We start from the raw sequence: 18,581 nt of genomic DNA on the forward strand, positions 1-18,581 counted from the left end.
ATAAGAGAAGTCTCTTCACCATTTTCACTTACCTCGTCTTTTATTAAGAATAAAATACTTTACGGGGGTGAGGGGACAGGGGAGGGATAGCATTAGGAGAAATACTTAATGTAGATGATGGCGCAATGGATGTAGCAAACCACCAAAGCATGTGTATACCTATGTAACAAACCTGCACGTTCTACACATGTACCCCAGAACTTAAAGTATTAAAAAAAATATACGAAAATACTTTTCTTAAGATGTAAAAAAAGGGAACTGTGACCAAGGATTAAGTAAGTGAACGTATCTATTTTTTATTATGAAACATTAAATTTTGACACACTGCTTCATTTGCTTTTTTAAAATCTATTATCTGACTTAAACCTAGTCAGCAAAAATGCCAATAAATTATATAAATCATAGTTTGGGTACTTTTAAAACTAGGAACATAATATGTTTTATGATAAACAATAATACTAAATCTGAGTTGTATGAACTGTTAACTTGAAATTTGTTTTAGATGTTTAGCTTAAAACAAAAAGAAAACCAATCACATTAATACACTGTTGCAAAAGTTTCTCAGCAATGCCCTCCACATCACTGTGTCAGCATCCTTCGGCTTCTTCGCTGAGGTACGGAATGCAGCCATATGTAGGTGGCAAGGCACTCATTCTAAACTGTTCTATACTGCACATCTTAGATATCACATTAGATGGAGGGCTGATATGCACTAACCCCCAGGCCAGGCGATCTTGCTTTTAAATAAACTAATTTCTTCAAAAGAAAATCATCAACTAAACTCAAATGCTGAATTTAGAAATAATAATTCCAATTCAACATATTAAATCAAATGTGTTAGCAGTTAAAAGTCACAAATTTTGAAAAGTTAACAACCAATGAACTAAGGCAAATAGCATTGCCACCACATGTCTTAAAATGGTATATTTTTGGTGTCTGAAGCTCTTTGAAAATTATACATTGGGACAGTTAAGATAGATTTAAATAAAAGATGTGTGTTCTACATAAATTTAGTTTTAAGGTTTTCAACATGGGTGGCAACATTACAAAAATATATCAATAGTCTTAATAGTGAATGTTTTCCACTTGGTTTCTAAATCTTTTATTTTCTGTGGAGGTAAACCAAAGTTTAGATTCCATCTTCAAAGTTATGATATAATCTCTATTGTTCCTAGAGATTTTAAAGCTAGATACGATCTAGGTCCTTGCCAGGATCTTCACTTTCATCATCCTCATCCTCTTGGTCTCCAGATTCAAGTTCATCCTCTTCTTCAACCTAGAGGAAAAAGACTCATTTAATATTGTGAAAATTTGTTCATGTCACATTCAACATTTAACAATATATATTATTATTATTATTATTTTGAGACAGAGTCTTGATCTTGTTGCCCAGGCTGGAGTGCAATGGCATGATCTCAGCTCACTGCAACCTCTGCCTACCAGGTTCCAGGGATTCTCCTGCCTCAGCCTCCTGAGTAGCTGGGATTACAGGTACCCACCACCAAGCCCTGCTAATTTTTGTATTTTTAGTAGAGATAAGGTTTCACCATGTTGGCCAGGCTGGTCTCGAACACCTGATCTCAGGCAATCTGCCTGTCTCAGCCTCCCAAAGTGCTGGGATTACAGGTGTGAGTACTGCACCTGGACAAATTTTGTAACTACAGTAGAATATACCATCTGATTTCTTTGATCTAATGCCCAAGGCTGTCATTTCTAATATGAATGAGATATTATCAGTTAGCTTTTCTGATAAATGGCTATACTACTTTACACACAAATCTGAACCAAACATGACAAAAGATAATGACACACTTGGGTGACAACAGTCTTGTTACTGCATGAACAATCAAATAAATTCACTTTCTAGGCTCAAGGTCCAAAAGAAAATAGTTTATAAGTACTGAAAACTTAAGCTAATGTGTGTCTTAAGTAAATTCAATGAACACAGCGAACACAGTGTAGATGATACCATATTCATGAACCCACATATCCATTCCTATAATATAGCACAACTTTTCCATGTTACATTAAAAATCTTTCAAATGCATTACATTAAAACATAATACAAATCATTTTTGAAGACATTTTAATCTTACTGGATGACCAAGATCCTTGAGTTTATTCTTCAATGACAGTATTTTCTGGTCTTGATCGGCCAAGAGCACCAAGAGATCATCCTGTTCTTTTTTAGAATCTGTAATTTCCAACTCTAGTTTGTCTTTCTCAGTTTGTAAAATGGCAATGGTACTATTAGATGAATCCAGCTGCTCTTTAATGGCAGTTCTTTCCTCAGACAGAGCTTTAATTTCATTCTAGGAAAAGAAAGGTGAAAGGCAGGAATCTAAAATTAGCACTCACTTTACTAGAGTTTTTAACAAATAGTTTTTTTCTATGACAAATCACTGTACTTGCTCAACCTAAAGAATTTAGGGGTGGGGGTTAAGGGTACAGGAGTAACATGAGAATTTTTTAGACTGTTCATCAAAAACGGTTACTGCAAAAAAATAAGTTTAACATCCAAAAAATAGTTTTAGTTAGCTATTCCTCAAAAAAACCTTTAGAGATACAAAAAAAGCATTATAATTTCAGTTAATCGAAGGAGTAAACAGAAACACAAAGCATTTTACAGCACAAGTCTAATTAACACCAGAATTTTAGAACTCAAAGCTCAAGTTAAAAAAATATTTTTTATCCCAACTTCAAGCATACAATTAAAATAAAAGAAAATAGCTTCAAATAAAATCTATGGTTTAAAAATAAAATAATTTGGCCACAAAAAGCACAATTATACATTATTTTCCTTATTTTCACTAATGTAATCTCATTTCTTTCTTCCTATTTATTCTGATGTCTCTGTCACACAATAATATGCTGGCAGGGTTTAACGTGCCTATGTTCCACAGCTTATGGAAAGCCTACATGCGGCTTGTGTATTAGCGAAATTTGTACTGCTTGTTTTGTTATTGTGATTAGATATTGATCTTAAAAAAGAAAACACAGGCCAGGTGCAGTGGCTCACGTCTTTGGGAGGCCAAGGTGGGTATCATCTGAGGGTTGAGTTCAAGACCAGCCTGGCCAACATGGTGAAACCCTATCTCTACTAAAAGTACAAAAATTAGCTAGGCATGGTGGTGGGCGCCTGTAGTCCCAGCTACTCAGGAGGCTGAGGTTGCAGTGAGCCAAGATCGCTCCATTGCACTCCAGCCTGGGCGACAAGAGCGAGACTCTTCTCAAAAATAAATAAAATAAAATAAAATAAAACACAAATATTTTCAACAAATTTTACTTTTATAGTACATGCATATACATGCTTATCTTACATATTCAGTATTATTTGAAACAGTATTTTAAAAACTTCATTTGTGGCCAGGTGTGGTGGCTTACGCCTGTAATCCCAGCACTTTGGGAGGCCAAGGTGGGCAGATCATAAGGTCAAGAGATCGAGACCATCCTGGCCAACATGGTGAAACCCTATCTCTACTGAAAATACAAAAATTATGTGGGTGTGGTGGTGCACACCTGTAGTCCCAGATACTGAGAAGGCTGAGGCAGAGAATCACTTGAACACGGGAGGTGGAGGTTGCAGTGAGCTGTGATCGTGCCACTGCACTCCAGCCTGATGACTGAGCAAGCCTCTGTCTCAAAAACAAAAACAAAAAACTTCATTTTTGCCGTGTTAAATCATCAATGTAGGAGAGAAAATGTTGTGAGATAAAATTATACATCCTTAGCTTTCTTCATAAATCTAAGAATTTGAAAGATACATAAAATTCCCTGGAGTTCATTTCATGTTATATGCAATAAATAAAAGCTGCACCCAAAACCAACCTTCAACTCTTTAGTCTCTTGTAATAATGCTGACAGTCTTCCTTCTACATCAGTAGTTTTGGTGGCTATTACAGTCTCGCTCTCTCCTTGTACCTCAGCTGATTTTGCCTGAAATTAGAAATTGGGGGAAAAAAAAGATGCTTCTTAAACATTACAATCAATACGAACTCCCAAAGTGGTTATTTTCTTGCCATTTTGAGATTCTGCTTTCAGTAACAGAGAATATAATTCCTTAAACATTTACGTGCAACAAAGTGCTCTCCACTGTCAGATGAGCTGTACCTACATGGAAGAGCATCAAATCTCATAAGAGTATGAGGAAGGCAGGGCAAAGGTGTCTCAAGGTAAGTAAGCCCAGAAAAGTAATTGGCAAGGCAGCTGGAATGTAACTGTAACACAGCATTTAATAAACACAGATTATTTTTCAAAGACCTTTCTTCATAGATTTCCTATAAGTTAAGTCCATACTATCATCCTAGATAGACAGGTAGATAAATTGAGCCAAATGTCACTATTAGTGAAATGCAAATCTTTTCTTAAGTGGTAGAGGAGCACTCCTGAGTAACAGTTTTTCTGTCTTTCCTTGCCTTTTTTAAAAAAACACTAGAAAGTGGGGTGTTGACACAATAAATATCTAAAACAGTGGAAGTAGCTTTTGAACTGTGTAATAAAAAAACTGGGTAGAGACTGGAACAGTTTTGAGGTGCATGGTAGAAAAAGTCTGCATTACCTTGAAGAGACTGTTGGTAGAGATATGGACATGAAGTGATTCCGGTGAGAGCTCAGAAAGAAAAGAGTGGAGTTACAGAGAAGCTTCATGGCCATAGTGAGAAGAATGGTGGCAGAAATATGAATGTTTGATTTTGGTGAGGTCTCAGATGAAAACTAGGACTACGTTACTGGGAACTAGAGGAAAGGCAATCCTTGTTATAAAGTGGCAAATAACTTGGCCAAATAGTGTTGCAGTGTTTTGTGGAAAGCAGAACTTGTAAATGATGAACTTGGATATTTAGAACTTGGAGGTTTCTAAATAAAGTGGTGGAGTGTGGCCTGGTTTCTGCTTGTTGCTTAAAGTAAAATGTGAGAGAAGACAGATAGATTGAAGAAGGAATTGCTAAGCAGAAAAGAATCAGAATTAGAAGATTTGGAAAATTCTCAGTCTACCTATATTGCAAAAGTATGAGAAAGCATGCTCGGGAGAAAACAACAAGGGTTTTTGATAATTTTATGATAGCAGAAAAGCTGCCAGCTTGAACTGAAGGGACAGAAATACAATGTAATACCAGCAAAATAAACTATTAAGTAATTGAATAAACTAATCTGGTGAGTCTGACTATAAAATGACTGCCACCATGGACAAGAAGCCTATGTTAGTAGAACACCAGCTAGTAAGTAAAGAGAAGGTGCTATCTGATGAATCTGTTTACTTTCACTGGGGCTAAGAAATAATACATCAACCTTGTGTTTACTGTCTTCCAGAAGGAAAAAAGAGAAAACTTACAAATGCTTCTGTTTTCTGTAAGAGTTCCTGCTTTTCTGTCTGTAGTTTGGTGATTTCCACAGATTGTGAGTTTAACTGAGACTTTAAAGTTGCCAGTTCCTAAGAGACAAAAATAGTTGAGTCATAACATTATAATTTAATCAAGGAAATATTGATTGATTGATTTTTTTGAGACAGAGTCTCGCTCTCATTACCCAGGCTGGAGTGCAATGGCGCGATCTTGGCTCACCGCAACCTCCGCCTCCTGGATTCAGGCAATTCTCCTGCCTCAGCCTCCCGAGAAGCTGGGATTACAGGCACGTGCCACCATGCCCAGCTAATTTTTTGTATTTTTAGTAGAGACGGGGTTTCACCGTGTTGACCAGGATGGTCTCGATCCCTTGACCTGGTGATCCACCCGCCTCGGCCTCCCAAAGTGCTGGGATTACAGGCTTGAGCCACCGCGCCCGGCTATAGGGAGACATTTAAAAAAATGATTGACAACTTTCTAGTTTTGAAATCTAACTCTAAAGAACTATTCTTGAGCTTTGGGTTCAAGACGGAAAATTCAACACATTCATTTACCTCTGCTCCCTCCTGAAATCCCATGTAAAAAAAATCATAAAGGGAGGAAGGGAAGGGAGAAGGAAGAAGGAAAAGAAGAATGGGAGAGAGACAGGAAGAAACCTATAAAAGAGAATAAGAGAAGACAGCAATATAATTGGGGAATTTGAGAAAGCAAGTAACAGTGTTAACTAACTCAGCACACCTGAGAAAGCTGAAAGCTAGGATGACCACCGAGAAAGTTAAGCTATTACCTGACTTAAAATGAATGCATTAACTACCAGAAAGTTGGGGAACTGGTATCACTAGATACCTCTGGAAGCACAGATAAAAATAAGGTTAAAAAGGGCAGCACGGGTTAAAAGACTATTTAAGAAATAGATCATCAGATCCCTGTCTCAATCTTATGATCAGGCATCCGTTTCTCCTCTCGTGGCTGAAGACTTGGGGTTTATTATGTGGCTGGGACAAGCCATCTTTAGATTAGGGACCACCAAACATAGATGAAAGCAGTAGTACTCTAATAAAAACCAGAGTATTAACTGAATGTTTTTATTAATGCTGAAATTTCCAAAATTCTCCCCCTCTCCTCCCCCCAAAAAAGAGTACAGAAAGAGAAAGGCAATTATAACAATGGCACTCAGCCAGGAGTAATTCCTCCCCACATCCCGGTCGAGGACATTTGATAGTGTCTGAAGACACTGAGTAAGTGGTGGGACAATGGCAAGTAAAAGGCTCTTTTCTTCTGGTTCTCTTTAAAATTTCTATCATGTACTTTGGTGGCTTTTCTAATTTAATTTTTTAAAAGTTATTAAAATGAGTTATATTTAGTTTTCTGTATATAGTATTTTACTAAATATGATAAAAAACAAAACTGTCACTTAAAAATATACATTTTTTTAAACAATCGAAAGCTTATAAAAGTAAATCAACTGGAGAAAGTAAAAATATTAAATGGCAATTCTCTTTTTATAAAATATCTCATTAAGGTTTCAATGGGAAACAATTACTTTATTTTTACTTAGGATTTACAAACTGAGGCTATACATTAGTAACTTAATTCCCTTTAATTTTGATACAGTTCTTATTAAGCAGACTTAAAACCAAAACAGCATATTTTTCCCACACAAATAAAACACTGTGAACAAATACTGGAGACCTGAAAATCCTCAATGGTAAGTAATTCTTTTTCAAAAAACGTCAGATTTTTAGAATCTACTCTGAAGTATATGGACATTAACAAAATAAGACAACATTTCTCTATGTTCAGTCATTTCTCTTTCAAAGCAGCCATATCAGCGGGCTAGGACCAGTTGATTAGCGGAGAGAGAAGTCAGTCAGTCAGTCATAGGTTAGTAAAAATGGTCACTTTTTAGTATTGCTTGGATTTAAAACAAAAAAAAAGTACGCATTTCTTTTATAATAAAAAATGAAGGAGGGAAAGAAGAGAAGAAAAGACAGGAGAAAAGAAAAAAAAAAACACCATAAACCCAGAACCTGTTTGGGGATAATATACTAACGAGCAATCTGATACTTTCCTAGAGTTTTCTTCCAATTACTACATTATTTAATTTTAAGTGTAAATAGTTTTTTTCTCTTTTTTGATTCTTTGCTTGAACAATACATTAAATTTTCTCATTGGATAAAGGTAAATCTGTATGATCTAGTTTAATAGGAATTTATAAATACTATAAATTAAGCAAGTAGAAAAAAGTTTAATTTGCTTTTCTAGATGTTATAAATTACCACTGCAGAGAAAGTTTATTTTGCTTTTTAGCTGGGGTCATTTAATTGAGATATACATAAGTTTACCTTTTGTTTTTCTCTTTTCCAATTCAATATTTTCTAGACAAAACAGTTTAAAAACCCCATACACTGAGTCAAGCAATTATCATGGTATATGAAACTTAGGCATAAGACTTTACATTTTCATATTTGCAACTTATACATTTAAATTTTTTCTTGTTAGTTCACTGATAATATGGGTGAGATGCTGAAATTAAAAAAAAAAAAATTACCTCTGAAAACTAAAAACACAATATAGAGCCAAGTACCATTACCATATGAATAGAAACAGCTTCTAGATTTTCAAATGGTTGTCTTACTTAAATTTTACTTACATCTGATAATACAGTTCTAGATTTGTGAAACTAAAGGGCTATTATTCTATTATAATTAAAACATGACAAAGTAGAAACGAATCAAAGTGAAAAATAACCTGTTTTAATTCTGCAACTTCTTCAAAGTCTCTAGCTGAAGCGATTGCTGAAGACTGTTCATTCGTGCCAGATGTTTGGGAAGATTTCTACAAATAGCACAGAAATAAACTATAAAACATATTTAGTCTAAGGAGATGAGAAAAAAAACCAAAACAGAACTGTATACATATAATCTATATCATATATGTGCTTACCAAAAAATTTGCATCAACATTTTAATTTTTATGTCCAAGATAAAAATTTCAACACAGCACATATTGTCTATAACTTTTTCATGGCTAAAAATCTATTTGTATTTTACGAAGCAATTTATTAAACCTAAGCATTTACCTGCGATCATATGGAGAAAGAGCATAAAAGCAGACATTACATAATTGCCATGTATTTAGAAGAGTATTAGAAGAGTATTTCACTTAAATCTTACAACAATAAACTAGACATTACCACTATCATTTCATAGATTGGGAAACAAGTTTAAAGAGGTTTATTAAATTGCTTAAATTCAATCAGCCAGGAAGCATTGAAGCTTAAACAGTTTGACTCCAAAATTTATCCTGTGGACTCCTCTTTTTTTTTTTTTTTTTGGAGACAGACTCTCCCTCTGTCACCCAGGCTGGGGTGCAATGGTGTGATCTCAGCTCACTGCAACCTCTGCCTCCTGGGTTCTAGAGATTCTCCTGCCTCAGCCTCCCTAGGAGCTGGGACTACAGGAGCCTGCCACGATGCCTGGCTAATTTTTGTATTTTTAGTAAAGACAGGGTTTTGCCATATTGGCCAGGCCAGTCTCGAACTCCTGACCTCAAGTGTTCCACCCACCTTAGCCTCCCAAAGTGCTGGGATTATAGGTGTGAGCCACTGCGCCTGACCCATCCTGTAAAACCTTAACATACTCTGGCTTGAGAGATTCCAGAAAAAAAATAGGCAGGATAATGAGAATCACTCTTGAACTCTTATTTTAAATTTTTAAATATTTACTTACCAAATTTTCAATCACAGAGTCCTTTTCAGTCAGCTGGCTTTGTAAAAGTTCCCGATTACGTTTTAATTCTTCAATTTCTTCTCGCAATCTACTAATTTCTTCTGGCTGAATGCCATTCATTTGAGCCCCCTCACTGTAAGAACCTTGATGCTGATTGTCTTTTCCTGTTAGACAGGTGTAACATTTTAAAAGCCAATGGGAAACTTAAGTTTTTAAATTTTTAACTAGAAGATTCAAATATATAATTTTCTTAATTCAATTACTTTGGCACCACTTTTGCAATCACATTTCATCTTTGCAGGATAGTATATTGATAAAAATAGTGAACTGATAATATTTCCCAGATTTCTGGGAGAAAAAATAGCACAGCCCTAACTAAACTGTATGGTCAGGTGATCTATGATTAAGAAATACAGTAATTTTAACTCCAAGTCTGTCAACTGAATATAAGAAAATAAAATCCCTTTAAAAATTCTTCACAAGCATCAGAGGAACTACTACTTACAAGCAGTGGAACACTTGCCATTTGCCAGGCACAACTTAAAGTTTTCATTTATTATTTCATTTAGCTCTCAAATGTTATTACCATCTTCATTTTGCAGAAGAGGAAACTATAACAAACTCACCTGATGGGCCTGTAATAGTTACTGATTCCTGTACCTAATCCCAGATTAATTAAATCAGAAACACTATTGTGGTATCAGCATTGGTATTTTTTTTAAAAAAGCATCTCAGGAGATTCTAACATGCAGCCAGGGTTGAAAATCAATGGGCCAGATAAACAGGTAGCAAGAAGCTTAGACTTCAGTCTCTAAAGGTCCAGTCTTAACTACTCTTAACTATCATAGTATTTTGCTTTAAACTCTGATTTACATTTTTGTCACCATGATTAAGGTTAGAAAAATACTAGTCCACAAAAAGAATCTTACTTGGTCTAGCTCTTGAGGAAAGAATGACCTGGGTGCTACCATAGTGATGGCCCAGTTATACTTACCTAACTGTATTTTAAGAAGATTATACTGGTCCTTGTGCTGCTGGATCTGAGATACTTGCTGTGTGACTGCCGTCTGGAGCTGTTCATTTTGACATTTTAATGTAGAAACCTGCTGTCTTAATTCCTCAAGTTGCAGATCCTGTGAAACAAACATAATTCATGTGTTTTAAATTCATATTAGTTAGCATTAAAAAGGTGAACAAATTTTTTAAATTAGAGGTCGTTTTTGGGACAGTATGTTAAAGTACTCAACACTTCCAAAATCATTCAATAATTAAGCACCTTGGTGTGTTAATATATCCATCAAGACCAATTAACATGCAGTGCAGCAGAACTACCAGATTTCAAGGAAGGCTCCACTAATAAACACCCTGACACAGCCTGCAATCTTGCTGCAATTATAGTGAGAATAAAATGAAAAACTCCATTTTATGGTCATGAAACCATTTAAAAATTTACATCAAACTATGTAAGAAATTTAGTTTATGTATGTATACATATGCATCTATATATTTTTAATATTTAAAGACAATGAGAAAATATAAAAAATTGAAAAAAGAGCTTCTAACTCTTACCATCATAATAGAACTATAGTTGGAATTTGATGTATTTCTTTATTTTCTTCTAATTTGGTCCCAATCCATGTTTTTAAAATTTGCCATAATTGGTCCAAATATAATTCTGTAGCCTTTAATTTACTTACCATTCTATCATAATTTCCCCATATTGCTACATAGTTTCAAACCATAATTTTTAATCCTATCTGATTAAGTAAATGCAATACAATTTATATTCAATGTTTTTGAGCTAAAGTGACAAATTTCATAACAATAAATATTTTAGTCCATATAATTGTTTTCCTGAATTTTGAACTATTTCCTTAGGATGAATTATCAAATGTCATTCAAAGGATATAAACATTTTATAGCTCTAGATGCTTGTGGCCTAATGCCAAATAGCTTTTTAAATGATGAGAATATTTAAAATAAACATTTATAAAGAAAAGTCATTAGAGTAACTGTGTCAAATCACTCTTTTTTTTTTTTTCTTTTGCCAAATCAACTGTATTTGTAGCCCCAAGTACAGACTCTACATCACACTCCAATTATTTGTTTCTCCACTGTTCCAAAGATACTATACATTTTACCAACTGGAAATGTCTCCATATATGTACCCAGATATAGCTGAAATCTTAATAACCATGGGTAATTAGATGATTTAGATTTTACCAACCTAAGATTATAATTTATTGATTTACTTATAAAATGAAAAGATTAGAATTAATGCTAAATATGCCACAATGTTTTCATTCTTTTTTAAAATTTTAATCTCAGTAGGCTGGGCGCAGTGGCTCACTCCTGTAATCTCAGCACTTCGGAAGGCTGAGGTAGGAGGACCACTTAAGGTCAGGAAACCGAGACCAGCCAACATGGTGAAACCTCATCTCTACTAAAAATATAAAAATTAGCCAGTGTGGTGGCACACACCCATAATCCTAGCTACTTGGGAAGTGAAGTACAAGAATTGCTTGAACCTGGGAGGCGGAAGTTGCAGTGAGTTGAAATTATGCCACTGCACTCCAGCCTGGGTGACAAAATCAAGACTATTTTTTTTTGAAACTTTTTAAAAAATTATATATTTTATTTTATTTTTTATTACAAAGATGGGGTTTCACCATGATGGCCAGGCTGGTTTTGAACTCCTGACCTCGGGTGATCCACGCACCTCGGCCTCCCAAAGTGCTAGGGTTACAGGCGTGAACCACCATGCCTGGTTTTTTTTTGAAACTTTTAAACCTCACAAAAGACTCTGTCAAAAAAACAAAAAAACAAAAAACACTAATCTCAGTAATACAGATTGTGCGGAAGAAAATAAGATATGGACAGTTATCAATTTAAAGGGTTCTATATTGTCACACCTGCCATAAACTGTGCACAATTAGCAGGCAGGTGTGGAAAGCAGTAGAGAGAAAGGAATGAATCTGTCCCACAGGGTCTGCCACTATTGTATTTTTTTATGACACTGGAATTTTAACAACATTAATAACCTTATTTTTCAGCATTTTCAAGAATCACGGTAAATACCATAAGAAATTAAGTGAGAGCAAAAGTAAAGAAAACATTTTGAAGGAATGTAATGAAAGGCTTAGGGTACTCAACACAACTCAAGGAATGAAAGTTCACTGGTATTCTGGAAAGAAAATGTCAACTGATGATTCTGCAAATAGTTTCATCTTTATCCACTCATCATTATCTAATAAATCAGCTGCATGGTGCTTAGAACACATTAAGCACTCTGTTTGATGAATACTTAGATACTTAAAAAAATAATGAGTTTTGCTTTCTATATCCTCTTTCATTTGAAATGCCAGAAAACATTCTTCCTTAAAGCACAAAGTGCCCATTGGTAATCAGAGGGTATATACAATTCATTAGTACTTACTTGCTCTCGAATCATATTTTTGTAGTGAGTCACAATATTGTCATGCTGTTCTAATGTTTTCTTCACCTCCTCTTCTTTTTTGTCTTCTTCACTGGACTTATAAATAGCCTTAGTTATAACACCTGTAAAAGAAAGCTTAGTCAAAATTTATTTTAAACATTTTAAATACTAACTTACTATTAAGACTTAGTAAAAACATATAACCTAACTCCATGATAGTAAGAAATAATCTCAATATTACTGAAAGCCATATGTCCTTCAATGAGCTATAGATCAAGAGCTAGGGAAAAAATACACCTTCAGAGTTCTCATATAACCTGCATGTATCCAGAATATACATGTACAATGTAAACATAATTACTTTCCATCATATATCAATATAAATATTCAGTCTTACCTTCAAGTTCCTTTACCAGCTTTGTAAACTCATGATCAAATATCATGTATTCTGGACTGGGAAAGTTTGGCTGGGGTTTCTGAGACGCTCTGGAATATAACTCATGTTTGCTAATAAATCCTAGTTTCTCTATGAAATTCTCTTTGCCAATCCTCTTTTCTATTAGTTGTTTTAGTTTCTCTCTATGGAGATAAATATATTGAGATGCTTAAAAAAATAAATAAAAACGAAACATTAAAGTTTGGTCTACATAATACTTTGGTATAAAAAATGCATCATTATCTCTTTTTTTTTTTTCTTTTGAGACGGAGTTTTGCTCTTGTTACCCAGGCTGGAGTGCAATGGTGCGATCTCGGCTCACCGCAACCTCCGCCTCCTGGGTTCAAGCAATTCTCCTGCCTCAGCCTCCTGAGTAGCTGGGACTACAGGCGCGTGCCACCGTGCCCAGCTAACCCTCATTTACCATGTTGACCAGGATGGTCTCGATCTCTTGACCTCATGATCCACCCGCCTTGGCCTCCCAAAGTGCTGGGATTATAGGTGTGAGCCACCGCGCCCAGCTGCATCATTATCTCTTGATGCCAATACTCATCTTCCCCTTACTTACTTCATGTAGCTCTCAAGTGAGTTATCATTGAAGTAAATCGAAATGCCCAACAAAAGGGCACATAAGCCTTGGACCAACTGTTCTTCTTCTCCAAGATTTTCTGCAATTTGTCCTGTAAGCTGAAATCTTTGTTAAGGAGGCTAAGGATTCATACTATCCAGAATATTTTGCAATTTGAATTTGACATATATTAATACTTCATATAGGGAGTTCCCATAAGAAATTCTATGTATAGGCTAGACGAAGTGGTTCACGCCTGTAATCCTAGCACTTTGGAAGGCTGAGGCAGGTGGATCACCTGAGGTCAGGAGTTTGAGACCAGCCTGGCCAACATGATGAAACCCCGTCTCAACTAATAACACAAAAATTATTAGTGGCGGGCGCCTGTAATCCCAGCTACTCAGGAGGCTGAGGCAGGAGAGTCGCTTGAACCTGGGAGGTGGAGTTTGCAGTGAGCCGAGATTGCACTACTGCACTCTAGCCTGGGCAACAGATAGAGACTCTGTCTCAAAAAAAAAAAAAAAATCCATATATATTCCAAGCCAGCATAAAACAAATTGCACATACACACACATTAAGCAGGCATCATTATAACCTTAACAGTTTAAAAAATTGCAATGCAGATAAGATAGTACAGAATTCAAATATTTTGGGCATAGAGCTACTTCTAATTGAGAAGGAAAACTAAAAAAGATATAAAGACTTACATGTACATTACTAAATCATAAAGGATACAAATGGAACATTGGCTGAATTGTGAAGAAAATGTGTTACTGCAATGGGACAATTGCTTAGCCAGGTACAAAGCAACATTAACAATCCAACTCTTGTCTGTATTTTGCTTCCCTGAAACAAATAAGTTGGTAGAAATCTTTTCATTTAGTGTACGTTTTTCAAACTTAGTATTGCCCTAAGATTCCTTCCATTTGCAGAAAAAGTACTTTAACGTCTTATAAGAGATGAGCCAGACATCCAGTTGTAAAAACTGAACAAGAGAACGAATTCTTGTATGCACCAAGACTGTACTTCCTAAAATGCACAGTGCAGAAATTAGAATTGATTCATGTTCAGAGGCATATACTGGGTTATTTAAAATATCACTGTATAAAAACCTTGTCTGCTAAGGAAAAAAAATTATAGTGTGCAGGCTTTAAAATAATCTATTAATCTCAAGACACTTTACAACATATTTGCCAGGCAAATTTATGATATTTCAGTTAGAAGTTTGAAAACAAGTTCCTGATAAAAGGAAAATTCTACTTCCTTAAAAAAAAAAAAAAACAAGAAAAAAATCCCCTGAATCATTTAGTCAAATTCTGTGAGAGAATATATTCTCTAACAATAAATAAACCACATACAAATTCAGTGATAACACACAAGATAATGAGCAATCACAAACATAATCAAGAGGAAGATTTAAATTAGCTAAGTGCCCCAAACCACTAACTACTGCTGCCAAGTATAGTTAATACTGAAAATTAGCATATCCAGCAAAATTCGTTTTCAAAATTTCAATACAATACATTTACATCTCCTAGGTAGAATATTCTTTTAGTTCCTAATATTGATAGTGCGAATATTTATATTCTTATAACCTGTATTAAAAAAAAAAATACTTCTTTGAAATAAAATAATGCGACTGGGAGCAGTGGCTCATATCTATAATCCCAGCCCTTTGAGAGGCTGAGGCAGGTGGATCACGAGGTCAGGAAATCGAGACTTTCCTGGCCAACATAGTGAAACCCCATCTCTATTAAAAATACAAAAGATTAGCTGGGCATGGTGGCATGTGCCTTTAATCCCAGCTACTTGGGAGGCTGAGGCCGAAGAATCACTTGAACCTGGCAGTTGGAGGTTGCAATGAGCTGAGATCACAGCACTGCACTATAGCCTGGTGACAGAGTGAGAATCTGTCTCAAAAAAAGAAATAAAATAATGAAAATCAGAATAGTAATGTATCACTTTGAGGCAATTCTCATAAAATGTACAAAATATAATTCAAAGATCTAGACAAGGAATAAATTTAAAGTAACCATCACTGTGTTCTGAAAGATTTCTACCACCCAGACTGTTCTAATTTCACAAACCTTGATGCCAAGATCTTGACTCTTGTATAATTTATTTTTAGTTATATTTAATATTGAATTAAGTTCAAACAGGACTTCTTCAAATGATTTGCCAAGTAAGCACTAATGCAAATTTAGTTTTTACATGGTGCATTATTTTTACTTTTTCCTGGCCTCTATGTCATGACCATGCCCACAATATACCTTCAAATCATCCATGTAAATTGGAAAGTTAAAAACCAGTCATTCTCAACTGACTATGTACCATAGGAAATTTACAACTACTCGTGTTATAAATACAAATGTTTTGTTCATCTACCTGGTTATATATAAGTTCATTATTATTTAGAATAACCATTTGCAGGTACCAAATATACACACATTGTGTATATAAGAACATCCTATCAAATCACTGGCTGATGTATGAGAAAAAAATAGAATAGGATTTAAATCAGAATCTTCTAAAAGTATGGCTTTTGGGGTCTAATTGAAGAATAAGATGAGAAAAGTCAAATTTCACCAGTTAGAAGACAGAATGGAACACTCCATTTATTAAAGAAACAAAAAAGATAAAGTATTCAGGAGAGAACCTAATGAAAATGGTATAAAACCTAAACAAGAAAAATTTAAAAACATTCCTAAAGAGCACAAAAACAGACACAAACCAGTAAAAAGCCACCATGTTCTTAGATAGGAGAATCAACATCATAAAGATATTAATTCTAAGTTAATTTATAAAAGTAATGTGCCGATAATTCCGGCACTTTGGGAGTCTGAGGTAGGTTGGATCACCTGAGGTCCAGAATTCAAGGCCAACCTGACTAACATGGTGAAATCCTGCTTCTACTATAAATACAAAAAATTAGCATGCCTATAGTCCCAGCTACTTGGGAGTCTGAGGCAGAAGAATTGCTTGAACCTGGAAGGTGGAGGTTGCAGTGAGCAGAGATCACACCACTGCACTCCAGCCTGGGCAACAGACTGAGACACTATCTCAAAAAAAAAAAAAAAGTTAAATTAAAAATAAATAAATGAACAAGATTAACGTGTCAAATAAAAGTTACTATGAGTTTTCTTTTCTTTTTTGCTAGTGGAACAAACAAACTGATTCTGAAGATCATATGAAAAAAGTGAGATAAGAGATACTGTTAAAAAGAAAAAAAGAAAAATAGAGAACACTAGATTATGAACAGGCAGCAATCAAGAGACAGAATACAAAAATCCAGAAAAATGGGTCCATATACAAATGAGAATTTAGCGTATGAAAAACGTAGCATATAACCATCAGTGAGTTACAGACTTAAAAGATTTGGGGACAACTAGATAGCTCTCTAGAAAAAGATCAGTGGATCTGTATCTCATGTAGTTTGCTGAGAAAAACAGAACAAGAATTAAATGCAAAAACCAAAACAAAACAAAAGAGAAGGTATAAGATGAAAATAGAGGCATAAATTCCTTAGAATCTTTTTTGAGGGGAGTAGGGACTGGGTCTCGCTCTGTCTACCAGGCTGGAGTGCAGCAATCATGGCTGACTGAAGCCTTAAACTCCCGGGCTCAAGCGATGCTTCAGCTTCCAAAGTGCTAATATTACAGGTGTGAGCTACCATGCCTGGCCTAGTAAATTCTTTAAAATCTGAACACAAAAAGGCCTTTCTAAGTATGACTTAAAATGCAGAAACCATAAAAGATAAGTCTGATAAAAAAATTCAAAACAAAACACCAAGGTCAAAAGATATATTACATACCAGAAAAAAAAAATCTATAACTTCTATTAAAAACAAGAGGTAAGTACTTTAATATAAAATGGGTGGAGGATATGAATTTTTAAAAAGTACTCAATTCTTTCCAGAGCCCCTAGATTGTGTGAACCATTGAGGAGATTTGAAAAAAACAAACGGAGGCTAAAATTGTAATTTGAGAACATTCTGAGGGGTAATTAGAAACCACAAATTTTACAGGATAAAAGAGAACTACAAACAAAATATTTGAAGCTGAGGGCTGGGTGTGGTGGCTCATGCCTGTAATCCCAGCACTTTGGGAGGCCAAGGTGGATGGATCACCTGAAGTAGGAGTTTGATACCAGCCTGGCCAACATGGTGAAACGCTGTTTCTACTAAAAATACAAAAATTAGCCAGGTATGGTGGTGGACTCCTGTAATCCCAGCTACTTGGGAGGCTGAGGCAGGAGAATCGCTTGAACTAGAAAGGCAGAGGTTGCAGTGAGCTGAGATTGTGCCATTGCACTGCAGCTCAGGCAACAAAAGTGAGACTCCGGCTCAAAAACAAAACAAAACAAAACAAAACAGAAAAGGGCATGATGGAACTTTCTGGGATTATGAAAATGTTCTATATCTTGTTTTGGGTGGTGGTTACAGAGATGCACTCAAACACCAAAAATCATCACATGAAACACAGAAGGTCTGTGCATTTTATTGCATATAAATTAATACCTAAAAAAAAAATCCCTTTTAAATGACTGATATGTATATTTATAAATTCTATAGGCTAAAGCTGCAAAATACATATGTCAGTTATTGACACGTGTTAAATCATGCTCATACACCAAGATACAATTCATAACAAGACCTCATTTATTACTACCCACATTATTCAACTGAAACCCATGCCCACACATAGATATTAAGGTACACTCCTTTTCTGCCAAACACTCACACAAAACAAAACAAAAATAGCACTTTGCCTGCACACAGCAAAAACTAATCCTTAAATGGTAGTTCTAGCATATGGATTATATTCAGAATAATCCATATTTAATTTAAAATATTTTAAATTACGAAATTATACTTACTACTGTACATTTAAAATAATCTGGTACAAAAGTCATCACGTTCTTTCATATGCTGATTGACTAAAGACAAAATTCTTAACCCTAAATTCTAGTTCCTTTGAAATGGCTTCAGAGAAAATAAATAGGCAAGCTTGGAGAAAAAACACAAAAAAATCAAAACCAAGGAATTCCAGAAAGTGCAGGCAATCCCCAGAAG

At 35.1% G+C, this 18,581-nt stretch overlaps 1 protein-coding gene across 12 annotated transcripts in view; it reads right to left on the minus strand.

Moving 5' to 3' along the window:
- Positions 1-271: 271 nt before the first annotated feature.
- Positions 272-18,581, minus strand: part of USO1 (USO1 vesicle transport factor) — an 86,605-nt gene continuing 68,295 nt past the window's right edge. For all 12 annotated transcript variants that reach the window (XM_078367065.1, XM_078367061.1, XM_003732483.6 and 9 more), the window contains 11 exons: positions 14,246-14,356; positions 13,511-13,629; positions 12,904-13,085; positions 12,507-12,628; positions 10,065-10,203; positions 9,071-9,234; positions 8,091-8,177; positions 5,330-5,428; positions 3,829-3,936; positions 2,097-2,312; positions 272-1,276 (listed from right to left, as the gene is read on the minus strand). In XM_078367065.1, coding sequence (XP_078223191.1) covers positions 1,187-1,276; positions 2,097-2,312; positions 3,829-3,936; positions 5,330-5,428; positions 8,091-8,177; positions 9,071-9,234; positions 10,065-10,203; positions 12,507-12,628; positions 12,904-13,085; positions 13,511-13,629; positions 14,246-14,356 — 1,437 coding nt within the window. In that variant the 3' untranslated portion in view covers positions 272-1,186. The remainder of the gene's footprint in view (positions 1,277-2,096; positions 2,313-3,828; positions 3,937-5,329; positions 5,429-8,090; positions 8,178-9,070; positions 9,235-10,064; positions 10,204-12,506; positions 12,629-12,903; positions 13,086-13,510; positions 13,630-14,245; positions 14,357-18,581) is intronic.

Source organism: Callithrix jacchus, chromosome 3, assembly GCF_049354715.1.
Source record: "Callithrix jacchus isolate 240 chromosome 3, calJac240_pri, whole genome shotgun sequence".
Taxonomy (NCBI): Eukaryota; Metazoa; Chordata; class Mammalia; order Primates; family Cebidae; genus Callithrix; species Callithrix jacchus.